Source organism: Lissotriton vulgaris, chromosome 9 (assembly GCF_964263255.1).
Source record: "Lissotriton vulgaris chromosome 9, aLisVul1.2, whole genome shotgun sequence".
NCBI lineage: Eukaryota > Metazoa > Chordata > Amphibia > Caudata > Salamandridae > Lissotriton > Lissotriton vulgaris.
This window is the reverse complement of record NC_141697.1, coordinates 523,326,529-523,346,064: the sequence shown is the minus strand read 5'-3', so window position 1 is coordinate 523,346,064 and position 19,536 is coordinate 523,326,529. Positions and strand designations below refer to the sequence as shown.

The 19,536-nt window shown below is 47.8% G+C and overlaps 1 protein-coding gene across 6 annotated transcripts in view; it reads left to right on the top strand.

Annotated features, from left to right (window-relative positions):
• Nucleotides 1-19,536, top strand: part of LOC147690360 (uncharacterized) — a 178,687-nt gene that overhangs the window by 96,140 nt on the left and 63,011 nt on the right. Inside the window, exons 6-8 of one of the 6 annotated variants that reach the window (XM_086937993.1) lie at nt 8,599-8,661; nt 8,791-8,904; nt 9,150-9,263. In XM_086937993.1, the coding sequence (XP_086794119.1) occupies nt 8,599-8,661; nt 8,791-8,904; nt 9,150-9,263 (291 nt within the window). Of the gene's footprint in view, nt 1-8,598; nt 8,662-8,775; nt 8,905-9,149; nt 9,264-19,536 lie in introns of all 6 variants that reach the window. The other 5 variants (XM_086937996.1, XM_086937994.1, XM_086937995.1 and 2 more) reach the window with 5 other exon arrangements.

Sequence of the window (19,536 nt, the reverse complement as noted above, 5' to 3'; positions counted from 1 at the left end):
TGGCTAGTGGCCGGGATGGCGCGTCGAGTGGCACAATGCAAAAGGGCCCCACGCAGATCGTGGAGATGCTGGAGGGCTGATCTTCGGTGCAAGGGCTGCTCGGTGGTGGGGGTTCTCAGTCCCCAAAGCACAACGTCGAGGATGCCTCAGAAGCTGCGCAGTCAGCTTTTCGAGTGTCTTCCAAGAGGTCCGGTCCCACGTCACTCGGTGCCTCCACGGGTCCCTTCTTTGTAGGGACTGTGGATCGGGCTCTGAGAGGTCTGGGAATCTGGTTCTTGTTGGGCTCTGGGCTCAGGCTCCAGCGGGAGGCGGCGGCAAAGCAGACGTCGAGTTGCTGGTTGGTACCTGTATTCACAGGGTGGTCACTCCTTGGCCACAAGGGAGATTCTTCTTCAGTCTTCTGTGCAGCAGAATGTCGAAGTCCAGTCTTCTTCTTAGTTTTAAGTTGATTTCAGGATGATCTGCTGTGCAATGGCACTACTCCCTCTCTTATTCCCATCTGAGGGGTGGATCTCCTGCTAGGTCCCTCCCCTATGGGTGGGACCAGGAAGGGGGGTGGTTACACCCCCTCTCCTTTGTCCAGCTCCTCGCCAGGACTGGGGCTGGAAAGCCCCAGAACCGGTTTGGGCTGGCTTATGCACAGGGACACCTTGTGTGCCCCAGGCATGTCTCAATCTATTCAGCCCTGTCCTACCCAATACACAAAACCCTGTCTGGGGTGGTGCTCGCACCTCCCCAGGCAGGAAACCCTTTGTCCAGGCCCTCCTCGCTGGAAGGACTCCCAGCAGCAGGAGGTCAGACATGTGTCTGTGGTGGCAGCATCCATTTTGTGATGCTGAGGCTCTGTTTAACTTTAACCGGGGTTAAGGCTACACACATGTCGTGTCCCTCTAGAAGGGTGGAATGCTATCCCCGTCGCCAGAACTGGCGAGGGGATAGTATTCCAATTCGTATGACACCTTACTCGACATGTTTTGATAAAGCCAAACCAAAGATAGCATTTAACCGCGAGGATTATAATGCACTTAAGAGTATATGGTATGGCAATATCCCGGAACAGCTTAGGGAGTGGTTCCCGACAGCTGCAGACAGGCTCAGCTCATGCTAGAGCACCATCTCACATATTTCCAAGCACTCTGCCTCCAGGATTGATGAGGCCTTCCATAGGAGTGGCTGATAGGAACACATGTGTCCAGTTTAGGGTTAGGCACAGGCATACTGTACCTAAGTAAGAGGTGATTACACCAACTTACCCCAGCTGAGTGATCAGCCAGTTGTGTCAAATATGGAGGCCAGGCCAGGGGTGGCACAATACATGCTGCAGCCCCTGGTAGGCCTTGGCTACACCTATGCCCTGGGTACCTATGGTACACTGTTACAGGGGCCTATAAGGTGAACCAATTCCAATTGTGTTATGCACCTAAGGTACATGGAGTCCATTTTAAGGAGAGAGCAATCAGCCTGGGGCCCTGAATAGCAGGATCACAGGCCAACTAAGTCAAAAACCAGCTAAACACCAGGCAAAAAGTTTGGGGGTAACCATAGTCAGATATCCACCTTCCTACATAACCCCCCCCCAAACGAAAGGAGATAAGGCTATCCTTGACCAGGTAAGCCTATATTGCCTAAGTGGCCATATAAGGAAGTACCAGCTCTGGCTTGGTAACCCCCTGTCTCATGGTCCACTAAGCAATCCCTCACCCTAAGGGTATCTGAGGGTCTCCACCATAGGGAATCTCTACCTGTGGTGTGTCTTTGCAAAGTCAAAGGCTGGTGTTGAGATGGAGTACTGAAGTGAGTTTCCTCTGTAGGGCTCAGCTTCCTCCAATCACTCTCCACCATGTGTGCCTTTCTTTCTCTGACTGAGTTGCACTGTGCTCTCAGGGTCAACCTCTGGCTACCTAAAGCTGGAGGCTGGGTCCCTCTGTTTGGCTTACTGGAGGGACAGGTCAGGTTTGGGGCCTTTTGGTCCCAGGTTTGGCTGTGCCCAACAATATCCATCTGGGGGAGGTCCCTAACTGCTTTTAAGGGGGATCCCTCAGGAGTTTTTAAAGTTTTCACCTCACTAGGGCTACTAGTTTCGGTGCCCCTAATCTGTTGATGGGGGTGCTTTATTTGACAGGGGGGCCTTTGGGTCTCACTGTCCTTCTTGTCCTCTGCAGCCCTGGGCTGAGTAAGGCAAGGTAGAGAGGGGCAGGTTACCTGCTCCAGACTGGGTCCCACCTGAGAAGGGTCCACTGCCATCAGAGGCTCTGTTAGGCCAGGCCTAACAACCTCTGGGACAGTTCCTTCATCAGGGGTAAGATCAGTTCCCTGAGGAGGCTGATCCTTTCCTAAAGTCTGGTGGGAGGGAGATTTCTCTTCCTCCTCAATGCTCTCTGTTTGGGTGGAGTGATCCATCATTTCAGGCTTCACTACCCATGTATCAGTTTGAGTTTGGGCTGTGGCCATCACAGCCCCACCAACCTTTTCAGGAGGAGACTCAGTTTGGGTATGGGCTGTTACTAGTACAGCCCTGCTACTCTTTTCAGGAGGGAAGTTATCTAAAGATGGGGCTGAGGTTTGCTCAGCCCTCCCAACCTTTTCAGGAAGGACATCTTGAATTGGGGCTGTAGCCATTACAGCCCCACTAACCTTTCCATGGAGATTTACCATTCTAGAATGGGTTTGCTGTTCAACCTCAGCCCAGACTGAGATTTCCAAATCATTACCCAGTAGGCAATCTACAGGCAAGTTTGCTGACACTGCCACTCTCTTTGGGCCAGTGACACCTCCCCAGCTAATATTGACTACGGCCATGGGATGATTGGTTTCTATGCCATCAATGTTTGTCACCTGATATCTGGCATCAGGTAAAAGTTGCCTTGAGGGGACTAGACATTCAGCCACCATGGTGATGCTAGCCCCTGTGTCTCTGAAGGCCTCAACTTTCAAACCATTGATGAGGGGCTCCTGTCTATACTTGCTCAAAGTGTTTGGGCAAGCTGTGAAATTGGCAAACCCCATGCCAGTCTCATAGACAAGAGTATCTGAGTTAGGGGACCTGGATAGGCCAGAGTCCACCTGTCCTCCAAAAGTAAACCCACCCAAATTCTTGGGGGTGCTCCCACCACCTGGGGGACCACTGCTAACAGTGACAGGAGGTGTTGGAGCCTTACCTGGAGGTATATTCTCCTTATTGCCATTCTTGGGACAACAGCTATCTGTTTTGTAATGCCCCACCTGTTTACAGGTATGACAATAAGGCTTTTTCTGGGATGTAGAAGTGTCTTGGGACCCACCCCCATTCTTGGAGTTTTGGGGCCCTGGGGAAGTCTTTTCCTTACTTTTATCCCCACCCTTCTCTTGAGGCTTGGTAGTCTCTTTCTTTTGGTCACCACCCTGGTTCTTAGGCCTGATCCTGGTTCTGACCCATTTGTCTGCCCTCCTACCCAATTCTTGTGGGGAGGTCAGATCAGAGTCAACCAGGTGCTGATGTAGAAGCTGATTTTGACAATTACTTAAGATTTGCTCTCTCATAATTAAATTATACAATCCTGTATAGTCAGTAACCTTACTTCCCAGCAACCAGCCCTCCAGAGCCTTAGTGGCACATTCAACAAATTCAGACCAGTCCTGAGTCTGTGTCTTCTGGGTATCTCTGAACATTAACCTGTACTGTTCAGTGGTTAAGCCTAACCCATCAATCAGAGCACTCTTCAGGACCATGTAGTTTCTAGAATCCTCATCACTAACTGTGAGGAGTCTGTCTCTGCCTCTACCTTCAAAGGAGAGCCACAAGATTGCTGCCCACTGCTCCTGAGGGATCTGCTGTACCATGCAGGCTCTCTCAAGTGCAGTCATCCATTTGTGGATATCATCCCCAGCTTTGTAGGGGGGCACAATCTTACTCAGGTTTCTTGTATCAAAGGACCTGTCTTTATCCTTCTGGATATTGCTGCCACCAGTGGATCCTAATCCACTCTCTCTAGGCTGTCTTGCTCTAGCAAGTTTCTCTTGGGCCAGGGCAATTTCTAACTCTTGTCTCTGGACTCTCAATTCAGCCTCTCTAATTTGAGATTCTCTCAATTTGGTCTCATGTTCCCTTCTCTGAGGGCTAGTCATCCTCTTTCTGGAGTGACCATGAGAACCTCTAGAAGCATGGGAGTTGTCAGAGTCACCTGAGTGAGTCCTTCTCCTCCTAGGCTTCTGGTTAAGTCCACCTGGGGGTCTGAATGGGTTGTTACCTGATTCATTCCCAAGTAAGCTTAAGTTAGCCTGGTTCAGCCTACTGACCAGCACCTGACTATTTCTGTCATCATCTGACTCACTACTTTCCACCTCCTCCTCTTCTTCCTCATCTACCTGAGGAGCTCCAGTGGTGGAGGCTTCCTCATCTACCAGGATGATAGGGGCAGGGGTGTCTACAGTGTCATCCTCTGAAGGATGGCCTCCTTCAGCATCCCCTGTGGGGTTTGCCTTAGAGGGCTTTAGAGTCTCAGACTGGTCTAAGAGCTCTCTTAGGTGGTCTGTAGTAGGGGAAGGCCCTGTCTTCAGACCCCTTAAGACACAAAGCTGTCTTAATTCCTTAAAGGAGAAAATAGCAAATTTGGATGGTGCCCTTGGAGGGTCACTCTCAACAGAGACATTCCCAGTGGAACCCTCTGCTCCAGACATTGCTCTAGTGTGGGTGGATGTGTTGCAATCTACCTACACTGGTGTTTACCTACTAAACCTATCTAGTAGTTGTAGCTAGGGTGTGCTACTCCCTTTGCTCTACAACAACTAAGTTCAGTAGAACTTATGTATACTAGTCTTGTTTTATATGTACCTAGCAGGTACCTGTTTGATCTTTCAAATGATAATCTCAAAGATTGTAATGGTAAAACAACAGCAAGCTCAGATCCCAATCCGCTGCTCACCAATGTGAGAAGTTGGCCTGGTATATAATGCTCACTAATTCTTAGTGATCACTTTGTACCATGCCAAGCAACCCTTATGATGATGGTTGTAATTCAACCTTGTAGACCAGTTATCCTAGTGGTAACGTGGACAAAGCAGTCTTAGGCTAAACTCTGAAAGGCATGTGAAGCCAGCTGTTATACCATACACAACCCCCTTGAATACCAAATGAAAGGGACACCACACAGATATATATTGAAAATATATATTGATTTATTAACTATTAAAATCCCCTGGACTCTTTATGAGCACAGAAGCACAAGCGTTAAATCACAAGACAGTTTAAAATACACAAAAGTTGCACAATATGGATGAGCCCTAGGGGCCACCTAAACCATATACTAAGAAAGTGGTATAAGAGATACCAATAGGAAAGTGAAGAGGCCTAGGGCCTTGGGAATCGCTGGAGCTATTCGAGACTGGAGTTAACTAAGTCGGGAGAGGCCCACGGGACTCGGTGCAGTGTTCAAAGTGCACGCACTTTCCAATGTAAAGTCTATGGTGCGTAAAAAGTACAAAGTTAGAAAGTTAGGAACCTTCCGAGTGACCTACGGAGCTGAAACTTTAAACACAGGCCCTTGGGATGTGTACCAGTGCAGGAGCACCGGCGGAGCTGAGTTACCTCACCCACAGGAAGCGGGTGCACAGGGTCGAAGTAGTGTCGGGTTTCGTCACGCTGGTCGATGGTGCTTGGAGCTGAAGATGCTGCAGGCGGCTCGATGAGAAGAGTTCCGGTGGATCCAAGGGTGGATCTGAAGATGTGAAGACCTGAAAGCAGAGGGGACAATGTTCAAAGTCACTAGCCAGTGACTACCGTGGAACCAGATTGGAACCAGGCGATGTCGGGTGCAAACAGGCGTTGTCGGGTAGCTTCTTTCTGCAGCCACGTGGATACCCGGGGTCGAGGACGTCCAGGAGTCGGTCACGAGCTGTCCCACGTAGGCTTCTCGCTGTTGGCGGTGTCGGCACCTTGATCGGAGCAAACAGGCCTTGGCAAAGGCAAGCCAGGCAGAAGTTGAAAGATGCTGTTCACTCGGACCAGCAAGGTCAGAGCGGGTGCTCCTTTTTACAGGAGCTTGGGTAGGTCTGGAGCAACCAGACCTGCTGTGTAAATCTTCGGGTTCGTCGCCAAGATGGCCGCTGACCACGTGGCTAGTGGCCGGGATGGCGCGTCGAGTGGCACAATGCAAAAGGGCCCCACGCAGATCGTGGAGATGCTGGAGGGCTGATCTTCGGTGCAAGGGCTGCTCGGTGGTGGGGGTTCTCAGTCCCCAAAGCACAACGTCGAGGATGCCTCAGAAGCTGCGCAGTCAGCTTTTCGAGTGTCTTCCAAGAGGTCCGGTCCCACGTCACTCGGTGCCTCCACGGGTCCCTTCTTTGTAGGGACTGTGGATCGGGCTCTGAGAGGTCTGGGAATCTGGTTCTTGTTGGGCTCTGGGCTCAGGCTCCAGCGGGAGGCGGCGGCAAAGCAGACGTCGAGTTGCTGGTTGGTACCTGTATTCACAGGGTGGTCACTCCTTGGCCACAAGGGAGATTCTTCTTCAGTCTTCTGTGCAGCAGAATGTCGAAGTCCAGTCTTCTTCTTAGTTTTAAGTTGATTTCAGGATGATCTGCTGTGCAATGGCACTACTCCCTCTCTTATTCCCATCTGAGGGGTGGATCTCCTGCTAGGTCCCTCCCCTATGGGTGGGACCAGGAAGGGGGGTGGTTACACCCCCTCTCCTTTGTCCAGCTCCTCGCCAGGACTGGGGCTGGAAAGCCCCAGAACCGGTTTGGGCTGGCTTATGCACAGGGACACCTTGTGTGCCCCAGGCATGTCTCAATCTATTCAGCCCTGTCCTACCCAATACACAAAACCCTGTCTGGGGTGGTGCTCGCACCTCCCCAGGCAGGAAACCCTTTGTCCAGGCCCTCCTCGCTGGAAGGACTCCCAGCAGCAGGAGGTCAGACATGTGTCTGTGGTGGCAGCATCCATTTTTGTGATGCTGAGGCTCTGTTTAACTTTAACCGGGGTTAAGGCTACACACATGTCGTGTCCCTCTAGAAGGGTGGAATGCTATCCCCGTCGCCAGAACTGGCGAGGGGATAGTATTCCAATTCGTATGACACCTTACTCGACATGTTTTGATAAAGCCAAACCAAAGATAGCATTTAACCGCGAGGATTATAATGCACTTAAGAGTATATGGTATGGCAATATCCCGGAACAGCTTAGGGAGTGGTTCCCGACAGCTGCAGACAGGCTCAGCTCATGCTAGAGCACCATCTCACATATTTCCAAGCACTCTGCCTCCAGGATTGATGAGGCCTTCCATAGGAGTGGCTGATAGGAACACATGTGTCCAGTTTAGGGTTAGGCACAGGCATACTGTACCTAAGTAAGAGGTGATTACACCAACTTACCCCAGCTGAGTGATCAGCCAGTTGTGTCAAATATGGAGGCCAGGCCAGGGGTGGCACAATACATGCTGCAGCCCCTGGTAGGCCTTGGCTACACCTATGCCCTGGGTACCTATGGTACACTGTTACAGGGGCCTATAAGGTGAACCAATTCCAATTGTGTTATGCACCTAAGGTACATGGAGTCCATTTTAAGGAGAGAGCAATCAGCCTGGGGCCCTGAATAGCAGGATCACAGGCCAACTAAGTCAAAAACCAGCTAAACACCAGGCAAAAAGTTTGGGGGTAACCATAGTCAGATATCCACCTTCCTACACTAAGTATTTCAAGATAAGTATAGATGTACTGTCCTCAACTCATCATCCATGTACTTATATTTAGTCATTGAACATATGTATGGCATTAAAAATAATATATACCTATAGATCCCTATATAGATGCTTGCCTTCAGGATATTTTAGATATCGATGTTTTAGCCACAATATTTTTGTAGGACAATGCTTTGTCCAAAGTATTGTGGGACTGCACCCTCCATATATGAATGCAAAAACAAAGCCGCTCCAAAATATTTGCTTTCAATAAGTTAAAACTACCATATACCTCTAAAATATGTTTTCATAAAGATTTGTTTAATTTATGATGAAAATTGTTGCCAATGTGACTGTTAATCTAAATGTCATACAGCAGTTTGTGTCCCTCCCTTTGTTTTTACTGCATTACTTGCCCTCCAAAGTATAAGTCTTTGGAGCTGGTATGCCTCTTTGTATAATGGTTTCTTTAAAAGTTCTTGAAAGGGGTCACTAAAACATGTCCTTTAGTTGTCTCCTTTATTCATGGGGTCAGACAACGAATATTCCCCTGCAATTTCTTCAAATGAACCACTCAGTGAAGTGGCTGGAGTGGCTGGGTCTCTTGGCATGGAGAGATGGGCTTCTGTAATGTGATCTGTAAGAGAAGTTCATTGATCTAGGCACTACACATAAGGAGGCAGTTTTGAACAATGGGCCATCTTAATTGCCACCTCTTACTTACCAAGTGGGAACCTACGATCAGCCAGCATGCTCATTCCTTGCAACCAGAGTTACAACAAAAATCACACAGGGCACATTAATAGGATTATAGTGCATATGCTCTTGAACGCTCTCAGTGCATATGTGATCGCTCCAAAAAATGTCCTACTCTCCCTGAAACATACAAAAATTGAATTATTCAAACAAACGCCCTTCCACCGTGATAATTTTATTGATTACTTTTTAGGCTGGGAGAACACACAGAGACACATTCCACATCGAGAAATGGTAATGGACGACACCAAGCAAGGTAATAAAATAGCATATTGAATTCACTGAAAAACAGTAGACCTCTGTTGTCTTACGGGCACAGTATGGTTATTTTCCAATGTTGTTGTGAACTTCATATCCCAGACTTTTTCAGCTATGTATCATTCAGCAGGATTCCCGTCTTTTCATTCGGAACCTTGTTTGAGAAATGAAGCAAAGTTACCTATAAGTGTGATGGGTCACTCTGATGAAGGAGGAGAAAGTAGCACTTTCCAGAGCACTGGTAAGCAAGAAATGTGTTTTGAATTTTAGAGTTCTTAGATTGGTCAAACAGTAATAAGTTATCTGTAAATTGCACAATATTGTCTCTCCACCATAGTTTTTTACATTTGGCCAAAGTGATCCGTTCTCAGCGTAGACACGTTATATCAGTCTTGTTATAGTTGGAAGTTTCTTGTGCTGATTGAACATGCTATCTTTTGATTATAATATATTCTAATATTTAACTTGGCTTTTAATTTCCATCAGCAGAGCAAGTGGCCATCCCTGACATACTTGTAGTAAAGGTTAAAGAAGAAGAAGAGGGTGATGGTGTAGGCCACCAGGACTGTGACTCTCAAGATAGCGTCCCTACTCCAACAGGTAAAGAATCGGTCTCATCATTTTAAAATTGAATGAATAGGAAAGTTTGAGGACCCAATGGTTTACACCTAGGCATGTATTGTGGGTCAAATTTGTCGGCCCACTCAATAACCTTATTTTCATCCCATCAGGTGTAACCTGGGTATGTATTTTCAAATTCATTTGGAAGATTCCTAGGAACCTGGGGTTCCAGATGTGGTGAAAAAGCATTTTATTCAGAAACAAGATTGACTTCTTGCCTTCATACCATGACGTAATGATTGTGGTTCACCCTTTAATTTCTCCACACCACAAGTCTTTACATTAATTCAACACGCTCGTTCTATCAACGTCGTTATCCAGCCTGAACATTAGCATAGCCTGCTTCTGAACAATGATCAACATATATGACAATAACAGCCTATTGTAAGTTTAACGCTAATGTGTCTGATTAACTTCGCCCCCTCAACAGCCCTTGCATATCTAATTTCTAGAAGTTTCGAAAAAAACATATGGCTGCTGAAGTCACTGCTCATTACACTAGAGCCAATGCAGCTAAAGGGTATCCTTATAAAAAGTTTAAAACAACCCCACTTCTGTTAGAGAATATCTATGCCACTAAATTAGTCTTGCTTTACTCTCCAGAAAAATCTCAAAGTACGATGATTCTTTACGTGTCTGTATAGTGAAGACATTTCTTATGTATTACACCGATATTAAGCCTGGGCAGAGCTCGCGGAGTGACAAAAAAACTCAGTCGCTCTACGCAGAGTTCCACGAGCGGTGGAGTGCGTTATGGTCATGCCGTTTGCGTGGATTTTGAGCGCCGGGTGTTTGTCCCGCGCTAGGAAATCATTGCGAATAGCACCATGCGCAGCGCAAGGGGGCGCAGCTTCCTTTCTGCTGCTCCAATAGATTTTCTACTTGAGTTGCAGCTTTCTCAACGCAAACGGAAGGTTTCTCAACGTGAGTGGTCGCGACCACTGGCATTAAGAAATCCGACCATCTTTATTGAGAAGTCTCCCCAGGAGGTTGATTTTCCTCGCTCGTGCCGCCAACCAGACTTTGGCAAGTGCGAGCAAGCAAAAATCCTGCCCGGAGGAGGATTTTCCTCGCTCGCACTCGCCAACTTGATGGTGGCAAGTGCTAGCAAGGAGAAAAACTCAGCGTGCCCCGCAGAGTGCAAAAACTCCTTAAACTACACAAACGGAGCAGAGTTCACCGCCCAGGGTTAACGAATATTCCGGTTTCTTTTTCTTTATCTTATCTTTGCTGTGAAATATGATGGATGGAAGTTGTGTGAAAATAAGCATTAAAAGATGCAGTGTTTACTTGCATGAATTATTTTGTGAGTAGCATTTACACCAATTTAAACATGACCTGGCTAGTCGATGCCACCCTTGGCTTGCTGTATGATACTTATGGCCCTGCATTTGCCTGATAGAAGGTTTGTTGTATAGCATTTTAGGACTCTAGTGTAAATATTCCGATTCATGCCCTTATATAGGCATAAATCACACTATCCTTAGATAGGCATAGAAATCATAACCATATTTAAACATAGCTCATGCAGTCCAAATACGGCATGGCTACTTACACTAGTTACAAAAATAACAACAATTTCTTAGAAAAACTCGCCTTCAGCAGTCAGGAACTTCCCCTTGCTTGAATATTGATTTGTCCAAGAACTCATGGAGTTTTCAAAGAACACGAGTCTTTGATGACGTTATTATGTCCGACCTTACGTCAAACTCGGCACCTTCAATGTATAAATATGCCCTCACTTGCCCTAACAAACACACGGTGGTTTGGAGCAGTTCGAGTATCTACCTACCTGACACAGCTCGCCGCAGCTAGTGCCGAAGGAAGCCGACCCTCCAGCAGACGCACTGAGAGAGACTCTGTCTTTTCTCTTGCTGAGAAATCCAGCTCCAGTGTTTCCAAGCCCCCCTTTGCGGGGCGTTGGGAAATCGAGTCCTAAAACCAGAGAGATACCAGACCTCCTCCATTCTAAACCAAGGTACTGAGCTGATTAGACCCTAAGAGAAATCTTGGATAGATTCTTTTTTTTTTTAAACTTTATTGTGCAATGCAATATAATTACAGGTATGGGCCTACAACCACAGGGGACGGCCGCTAAAGCATAAAAAAACAGTTGTTGAACATCATAAAGCAGCGACCGATCCCCTAGAGGTCCGGCAAAATACAGGATACAATTCTCAGCAACACAGGAAGGAATCAGGATATAGTTGTTTTTTTGTTTTTTTAAAAGAACAAAAAGAAAAACAGACAAACAAAACTCAAGGCGGAGAGCAATATGGATCAAGTCGTGCTCCGACGGGGGGACCCTCAATACAGGATAGATAAACAGGTAAGGAATGGAGATGGCCGGGGGGGAGTCAGTGGGGAGGTCAGAAAGTCAGGAGAAAGAGTAGATTCTTCCAGGAATGTCAGGATCAGGGGGATAGAGGAATGTCCGGATCGTCCCCAAACGGGGGTGTACAGATGTTCCCTCGGTAAGCGTTCCATTGACCCCAGATTTTATTCCACGCCCTAGTCTTGCCCCTAGCCAAATACACAGTCTTCTCTCTAAACATACACCAGTCCACATTCTCCTTCCATACTGACACGGTGGGGGGCCGTCGGGAACCCCACAGCTGCGCGATATCCCTTTTTGCTATCATGTTCCCAAGGGCTGCCCACCGAGCCTGAGCGACGTTGTAAACATTCGGCTCCCACACATTGAACAAGCATCTCCGACAGGCAGCAGAGCGACCCCGGTGACACACTCCATTACCGCATGCACACGACTCCAATACGCAGCCACCTCCCGGTATTCCCAAATGATATGGAGAAAAGTAGCACTCAAACCACACCCGCGATTTCATAACCCATTCGAGGAGAAGCCCATGTCAACCAAACGAGGGCCAGTAACAAATACCCGATGAAGAATTTTGAGTTGGACGAGACGGAGACGGGCGGGAATGGCGACCTCCTTCGGGGAAGACAGTGTTGACTGCCAGTGTTCGTCATCCAACTCCAGCCCGTCTCCAGTCCAGGCCTCCCTGAGACGCACAAGGAGATCTGCCCGATTGTTGATTAGCTTCTTATAAATCGTACTATCGGGCAGATGACCATCAAGTATACGGTCCTCTTGTGGGGAGGACTCGGGAACGTTAGTGTCGGCAGCGAAGACCGACGTTAAGGCATGACGGACCTGGGCATACCTGAAAAACTCTCTATCACTCAGCTCATACTCATTCTGAAGTACCTCGAAGGTCTTAACTGCGCCTTTCACCCAAAGGTCACCCACTTTGCTTATACCAATCATATCCCATTTCTCAAAACCTTTTGTTGTCCAGAGGCATCCCAGTCTTTCGGACGCATACAGCGGGGTCGCTCGTGTCAGTCGATCATTCCATCCCATGGCCGCATTTGCATCCCTCCACACACGCGCAGCAATCTTGGTGGGTCCCGTTAGATCCCTCCCCGCTGTCCGAGAATAGAGCGCCCTGTGGTAGTTACCACCAGGCAACTGATGCCTGTCCATCTCGAAGGCCGGGTTGGGGCCGGGTGCATACATTGCGTGGTTGATTGCGGACAACTGGGAGGCCCAATAGTACCTCCTGATATCCGGGAGCGCAATGCCCCCGTCATACCAGGGGAGAGTTAGTTTTGCGAGAGCAATACGTGGGCGGCCGTCCCAAATGAGCCGCCTCTGTAAACTTTCCACCTCCCGAAAGTAACCTGCAGGAATGACGTCGAACGAATTCTGGAGTGCGTATAAAAACCGGGGCAGAGACATCATTTTAAAGAGTGCGGCACGGCCGAGGGGCGACAACGGCAGTCCACGCCACCGAACCACGTCTACTTTGAACCTCCGAAGAGGAGGAAGGAGGTTGTGTTCATAGCGGGCAGCCGGATCTAACGACATAAAAATCCCCAGGTATTTGAAGCCGGATTGAGAGATCTGAATGGGAAATCTACTAGGTAATGGAGGGAGGCCCCCCGAGATAACGTATACACAAGATTTAGACCAATTTATGATCAAGCCAGAGTTCTTGCCGAACGAGGTGAGAACGTCAAACAGGACGTTAAAGGATTTACGAGGGGAGGTAAGGTACAAAAGAATATCGTCGGCATACAACGAGACTCGGTCCTCAAAATCGGGGGCCCACTGAATGCCCTTTATCGACAGCTCCCATTGGAGCCAAGCTGTAAGAGGCTCTAAAGCAAGGGCAAAGAGCAGGGGGGACAGAGGGCACCCCTGTCTAGTACCCCTCCAGAGAGTGAAAGACCCGGATACTCGACCGTTGACCACCACCTGAGCCAGCGGTTTCCTATATAAAAGTTTCACCCACCCGACAAATTCCGAACCAAAACCAAATTTCACGAGGGCGGCCCAGAGATAAGGCCATTCTATCGTATCAAAGGCCATCGTGGCGTCCAAGGAAGCCAAGATGGCCGGCTCTTTAATAGACCCGCCCTCGCGAGAACACCATGTAGGCGCCGCAAGTTGAGAGCAGTGTTCCGATGTGGAATAAAACTGGATTGATCCGGATGGATCAGGTCGCAAATCACTGTAAGCAGACGATTGGCGAGGACCTTGGCAAGAACCTTAGGCTCAGCATTTAGCAGGGAGATGGACCTGTATGATGCGCAGCGATCCCGAGGCTTGCCCTCCTTGGGAATTACCACGATCGTTGCCAAACACTGGTCACAAGGGAGGGTGCCAAGGTCGCGTGACTCAATAAACATATCGCGAAGATATGGTGCGACTTTATCCGGATGCAGTTTGTGCAGCTCAATAGGCAAGCCTTTCGGGCCCATAGCCTTGCCCGAATGAAGCAAACGAATTGCGGTCGGAATCTCGTCTACAGACAACGGAGCCTCCATGCACTCTCGATCCTCCTCAGAAAGGCAGGGCAGCGCGATGTCCCGCAGCAATGAATGGGAGCCGTCCTCATCTCTATCGGACACCGGGGAGTAAACAGCACGAAAAATAATCCGCAAAACATTCCACAATCTCACTCGGGTCAGTCACACTCTCACCATCTAAAGTCTGAATCACAGGGACCACACGATTCGCTCTCTCCTTCTTGTCAAGCCACGCAATCATTTTACCCGCCTTATCCCCAACATCATACAGTCTACCCTGCTGCTCCCTGTACATCGTCTTGGCAGCATCTGTGACAAGGGATTTGTAGTCTAGCTGCTTCAGTCCAAGGGCGTGGAGTTTGTCATGGGTAACGCCTGATTCTAGGTCAGCCTCCAATTCCAATATTTCCGCCTCAAGACTCACCACCTCCTGATTCCTAGCTTTCTTAGTTTCAGCTATTAAAGATAGAGCCTGTCCACGAATAACAGTCTTAAAAGCCTCCCACAGGGACACAGAGGACGAAACAGACCCCTCGTTCTCCAGGAAATAGTGGTTCAGGGACTTTATCAGACTATTTCGGGTCTTAGAGTTACGCAGGTACCAGGGGTTGATAGGGGCAATCCGCCCGCAGCGTTCACCCCAGTGTCCATGGAGAGCCACAATGGAGAATGATCGGAAATGCCCCGGGCCAGATGTCTAATCTCCCTAACAGAGGATGACCGGGCAGCGGGCATAAGGATGTAGTCAAGTCTGGAGAGACTCCCGTGAGCCCCAGAGTGAAAGGTGTACTGACTCCGTGTCGGATGCATTAACCTCCAGCAGTCTACCAGACCAAAGGGGTCCAAGAACCCACTGAGCCATAACTGGGAATTAGGAAGATCCCTGGGGAGGGTGACGATCCATACTGCCAGAAAGCACAGAATTAAAATCCCCACCCATAAGGAGAATGCAATCAGGGAGCTCCAGCATCACACGGCCAACATCTGAGAAGTTAGAGGTCTGGAGACCCGGGGGAACGTAGACAGTGAGCAATGAAAGAGTCTTACCCTCCCACCTACCAGTGAGGGCGGCATATCGCCCTCTGTCATCAAGGATTACGTTATCAATCTCAAGAGGGAGAGAAGACCGAACCAGAATACCCACCCCCCTAGAACCAGTGGTGAACCCAGAGTGTGCGACCAGGCGATAACCCCACCTATTCAAAGCATCACATATATTTCCAACCAAATGTGTCTCCTGCAAAAGCACCACATCAGGAGATAAGCGGCGCAGATATTGCAGTACCACACCCCGTTTTATGCGATCACCCAATCCATTGACATTCCAAGATATTAACCTCAACCCACTACCCCCATTCCCACAAGTGATGCATGAGTCACCCCACAAAGAGCAGGACACTTGAAGTATAGAAGAAACCAATACGTCGCCTTGAGAAAGAAAAACACATTCACAAACACCCTATCCCACCCCCCAACCAACACCCGTTACAACTCCCCCCTCCCTGCACCCCTGCAGTAGACTTAAAAGCTACCCCAACATGCAGTGTGCCTGTCGCCCTAACATTCCCCACTCTACAAAAAGACCCTGGAGGAGGAAAGAGGCCCGTCCCTCCCACCACCCAGAAGGGAACATAAGTGAAACATAATAAACAAAATAAATAGAACCCAGATGAGAAAAGTCTAGTATTCGGAAATCAGGGGTCGAAATATCACTTCTGTACAGGCTCACCACCCTCTGCACCACCAGGGTGCTCAGTCCGGTCGTTCCGGCCAGGCAGGGAATCCAGCCAGTCATTCACATTTTCCGGCCGGTCAAAAAAGAATGTCCATTCCTCATACTCCACACGAAGCCTGGTAGGGAAAAGCATCGCGTACTTCAATCCTAAGTCCCGGAGACGTCGCTTAACTCCCTGAAAGCCCATCCTCTGTCTCTGGACGAGCTGAGTAAAGTCCGGATAAAAGTTAACTGTGGAATTCTCAAACTTCACCGGGCCGCTCACTTTCGACGCCTGCAGAATAGCATCACGATCCCTGAAATGAAAAAGTTTGGCGATGATAGGCCTCGGAGGAGCGCCCGGCTTAGGCTTCCACCCGGAACGCGATGGGCACTCTCCACTGCAAAGAACTTGCTCAGTCCAGAAGGGGCAAGGTGGTTCAGGACAAAATTTTCAACCAGGAGGTCAGTCGAGTGAGTCTCGGGATTCTCCGGAACACCTATGACGCGGATGTTATTGCGTCTTGCCCTATTCTCAAAATCCTCCAGCCGATGAGACATCAGGTCATTGGCCGATTTTAAATTCCCAAGTTCGGTCTGAAGTTCCGACACATCGGCCGTGAGGCTGGAAGTCTTCAGATCCAACGACTTTACCTTCTCGTTGGTCTTGGACAGGTCGGCTCTGATCAGGGTGACATCGATGGCCACCATGTCAATTTTATGAGCGAGAGCCTCATACTGCTGGCCGATGGTCTCCTTCATGTTGGTAATGGCGCCCATGATGTCCTGCAGGGACAGATCAGTAGGGACGGTTGGGTCCTCCTTAGCGTCCTACGGGGTACAGCTAGGGACTCCAGGGGATCCTTTGGATTGAGTGTACCGGTCCATAACGTTGGATTGGACCGGTCCCCCACGAAGGGGCGTGTTAGTCTTCCGTTTCCCGGCTTCACCCCTGGCTGCCATGCTGGAAGATGCGCCTCGGAGGGGCCCGCGAGACCTAGTGAAAATGGCCGCCTGCGGGCAGGGCACCAACAGTCCACAAAAACTGGCTCGTGCAGCCAAGACAAAGACACGACTTGACCCAAGCGGCGTTGATGGTAAAGTCTCACTCACACTGAATATAGGCTGGACAGATCCCCGACCAAGCGGAACCGTCTTGCAATCAGACAATGCCGGGACCCAGAAACGAACCCGAAAGTGAAAGTTGGAGTAGGGCTACTGGGGAGACCCCACTGCCGTTGTTATTCAACTTCGTCCCGGTTGCACAATTAGCCAAATCCCGGCCTGCCGCAAGGTGGGCCTCAAAAGTTCAAATCGATGTAGTTTCGGTTCCCCAAGTCCGAATTAAAATCTGAAAAGAGTTATGAACTCAGCCAAGGATCATCTTCAATAATCCGTCCACAAATTCAGGATATTGTCAGGATAAGTTGCGAAGAGTGGCGAGGGTCCAGGGAGCTCTGTGCTCACGCTGCCATCACAGATGCTCGCGTCGGGTCTACCTTGGATAGATTCTTGGCAAAAGAATACTAAACCTTTGCTACACCACACTTACTTCTTCCCTCGTACTAGACCTAGGTTAGGTACATTGGGGTAGGCGTATTATAGAAGCACCAGATGAGTACTTTTAGTCCTTGTTATTTATGTTTGTATCTTATTGGCTTAGAAACCATAACATGCTTTTACAGTATTATTTTATACTACTCTTCTTGATGTACGCATTATACTTTATAGCCAGTATTACGATTGTAGCAGTTCATTTCTTCTGCATGAGAAAAAAGACTGTTCAATAAATACCTTTTATTGAAAACGCCCGTCTCTCTATTTCTCTGCACCTCTACTGAAACGAAGCATGCACGATTGACAGAGTAAAATATCTATCTATTGTTTCCACAACTCTGAAGATACGTTTTATCTTGGGAAACAAAGATGTTATGTTTATGCGGTTGTCAGAAACTAATCTCTTCTTGTTTATTCGAGAAAGTTTCTAGTGACCTCTGAGCTAGCTGGCACTCACAGTTAAGTCTAATATATTCGATAGAGACCCAGTCGACATAAGTCCTACGTCAATTCTATAGTATATATTATTCCAATGCGCAGAGCCTATTGGGAATATAGGAACTACACTACATGGCGCCCAACGTTTGGTAAAGCACTAATTTAATGCTAGATACTAGAGTAACTCAGTTGTGCGTTTCACAGAGACCCCTTTTCCTGTAAATACTCCAATAGACGTCTGGAGTGGGTGAAAAGATAATATCCGCCATAACTGAGTAGGACAAAAAAAAAAAACTGTATATTAGCTTTTGGTTTGTTCAACGTTGAAGGATACAGTGTTCCAAAATATTGTGCACCTTATCTTTGTCTCCTTGAAACTTTCATTAAACATTGTCGCTTAACGGCACAGAGACCGGTGGAGCTGCAGTAGCAGACCAACCAGTTTTAGACGTTACAGGTTTTAATGACTATAACCCGGATGCTATAATCATCCCGGTAAATTTAAGGAAAACCATCACTATAAAGCTTTTAACAAATGGCTTATCATTGAGAGGTGGTAAAGTAATATTTGTCATAGAGGCACATGAATATCGGCAGACAGAGGTATTATATTCAAGGATTCTGTTTCCTACAGCAAATCCAGTAACACATTAGTTCCACTACTACAAAATAGAGGAACCTCCAGTGGAATACATTACTTTTGAGGATATTGAAATTCCATTAACATACCAAGAGCATCAGCTCTGGTTTAAAGGCGCCCTACAATATCAAAATCAGATTACCAGGCTCGGTCCACTAGGTAGACCAGGAGCAACATGGCCGGTACTAGCCAGCTATATACCAGATCCTGACATTGAAAGAATGACAGGTCCAGAACTATTAGCTCAGCTAAAACAGTTAATCAAAATCCATAGACAATTGGTTCAATATGTCATCCAGACTTTAACAGTGCAACCTGCCATAAGGATTCCACAGCACACCCCTCACCAGGGGAACACAAACAAAATTCCACCACAGACTATACAATCAGTCATTGGTAAATTACCCGCAAAATGGGAACAAATACCGTTCTGGTTAGCTCAAAAAATTACTCAAATAGAGGCAGTTTTTCCCGATAGTACACCTCATGAGAAACACAGGATTCTAACAATCTGTTTACTAATGGGGATTGCACTACACCTGGAGGACTGTGAGACTTGGGGTATAGTCTTTGCTGCAATCTACACAAAAACTCATGGCGTTCCGTCTATGGCAGTAATACCAGACGTCCTGTAACAGATTCAAAATGAATACGGACCAGAACCTGCCTTAAATCTTGGTATGAAGTTACTAAAAGATTACAAACAGGTCTCGGCTATATTATTAGCTAACATTAAAGGTGAAGCAGCATCCGTGGCAATCCGCCAAAAACTAAAAGAACTTGATATTACTGAGCAACCATATGAACTTGCTAGAATTATTGAAAAATCCTATGAAGAACTAGGGAGAGATAGTTTGGGTAGGAAACTAGTAAAACCCCAACTAACAGAAAATCCTGAAAAAGTCTTTATTAAAAATAATCTCACTACTCCTAAAAAGAAATGCGAAAACAGTAAACAGACACTTCCTAAAGAGAAGCGTTCTCAGTCCAGAGGAAGGTCTCCTCAACAGGAGCCCTCTGAAAAGAGGTATAACCTTAGGAATAGCGATAATTTGAGAAAACCTTAT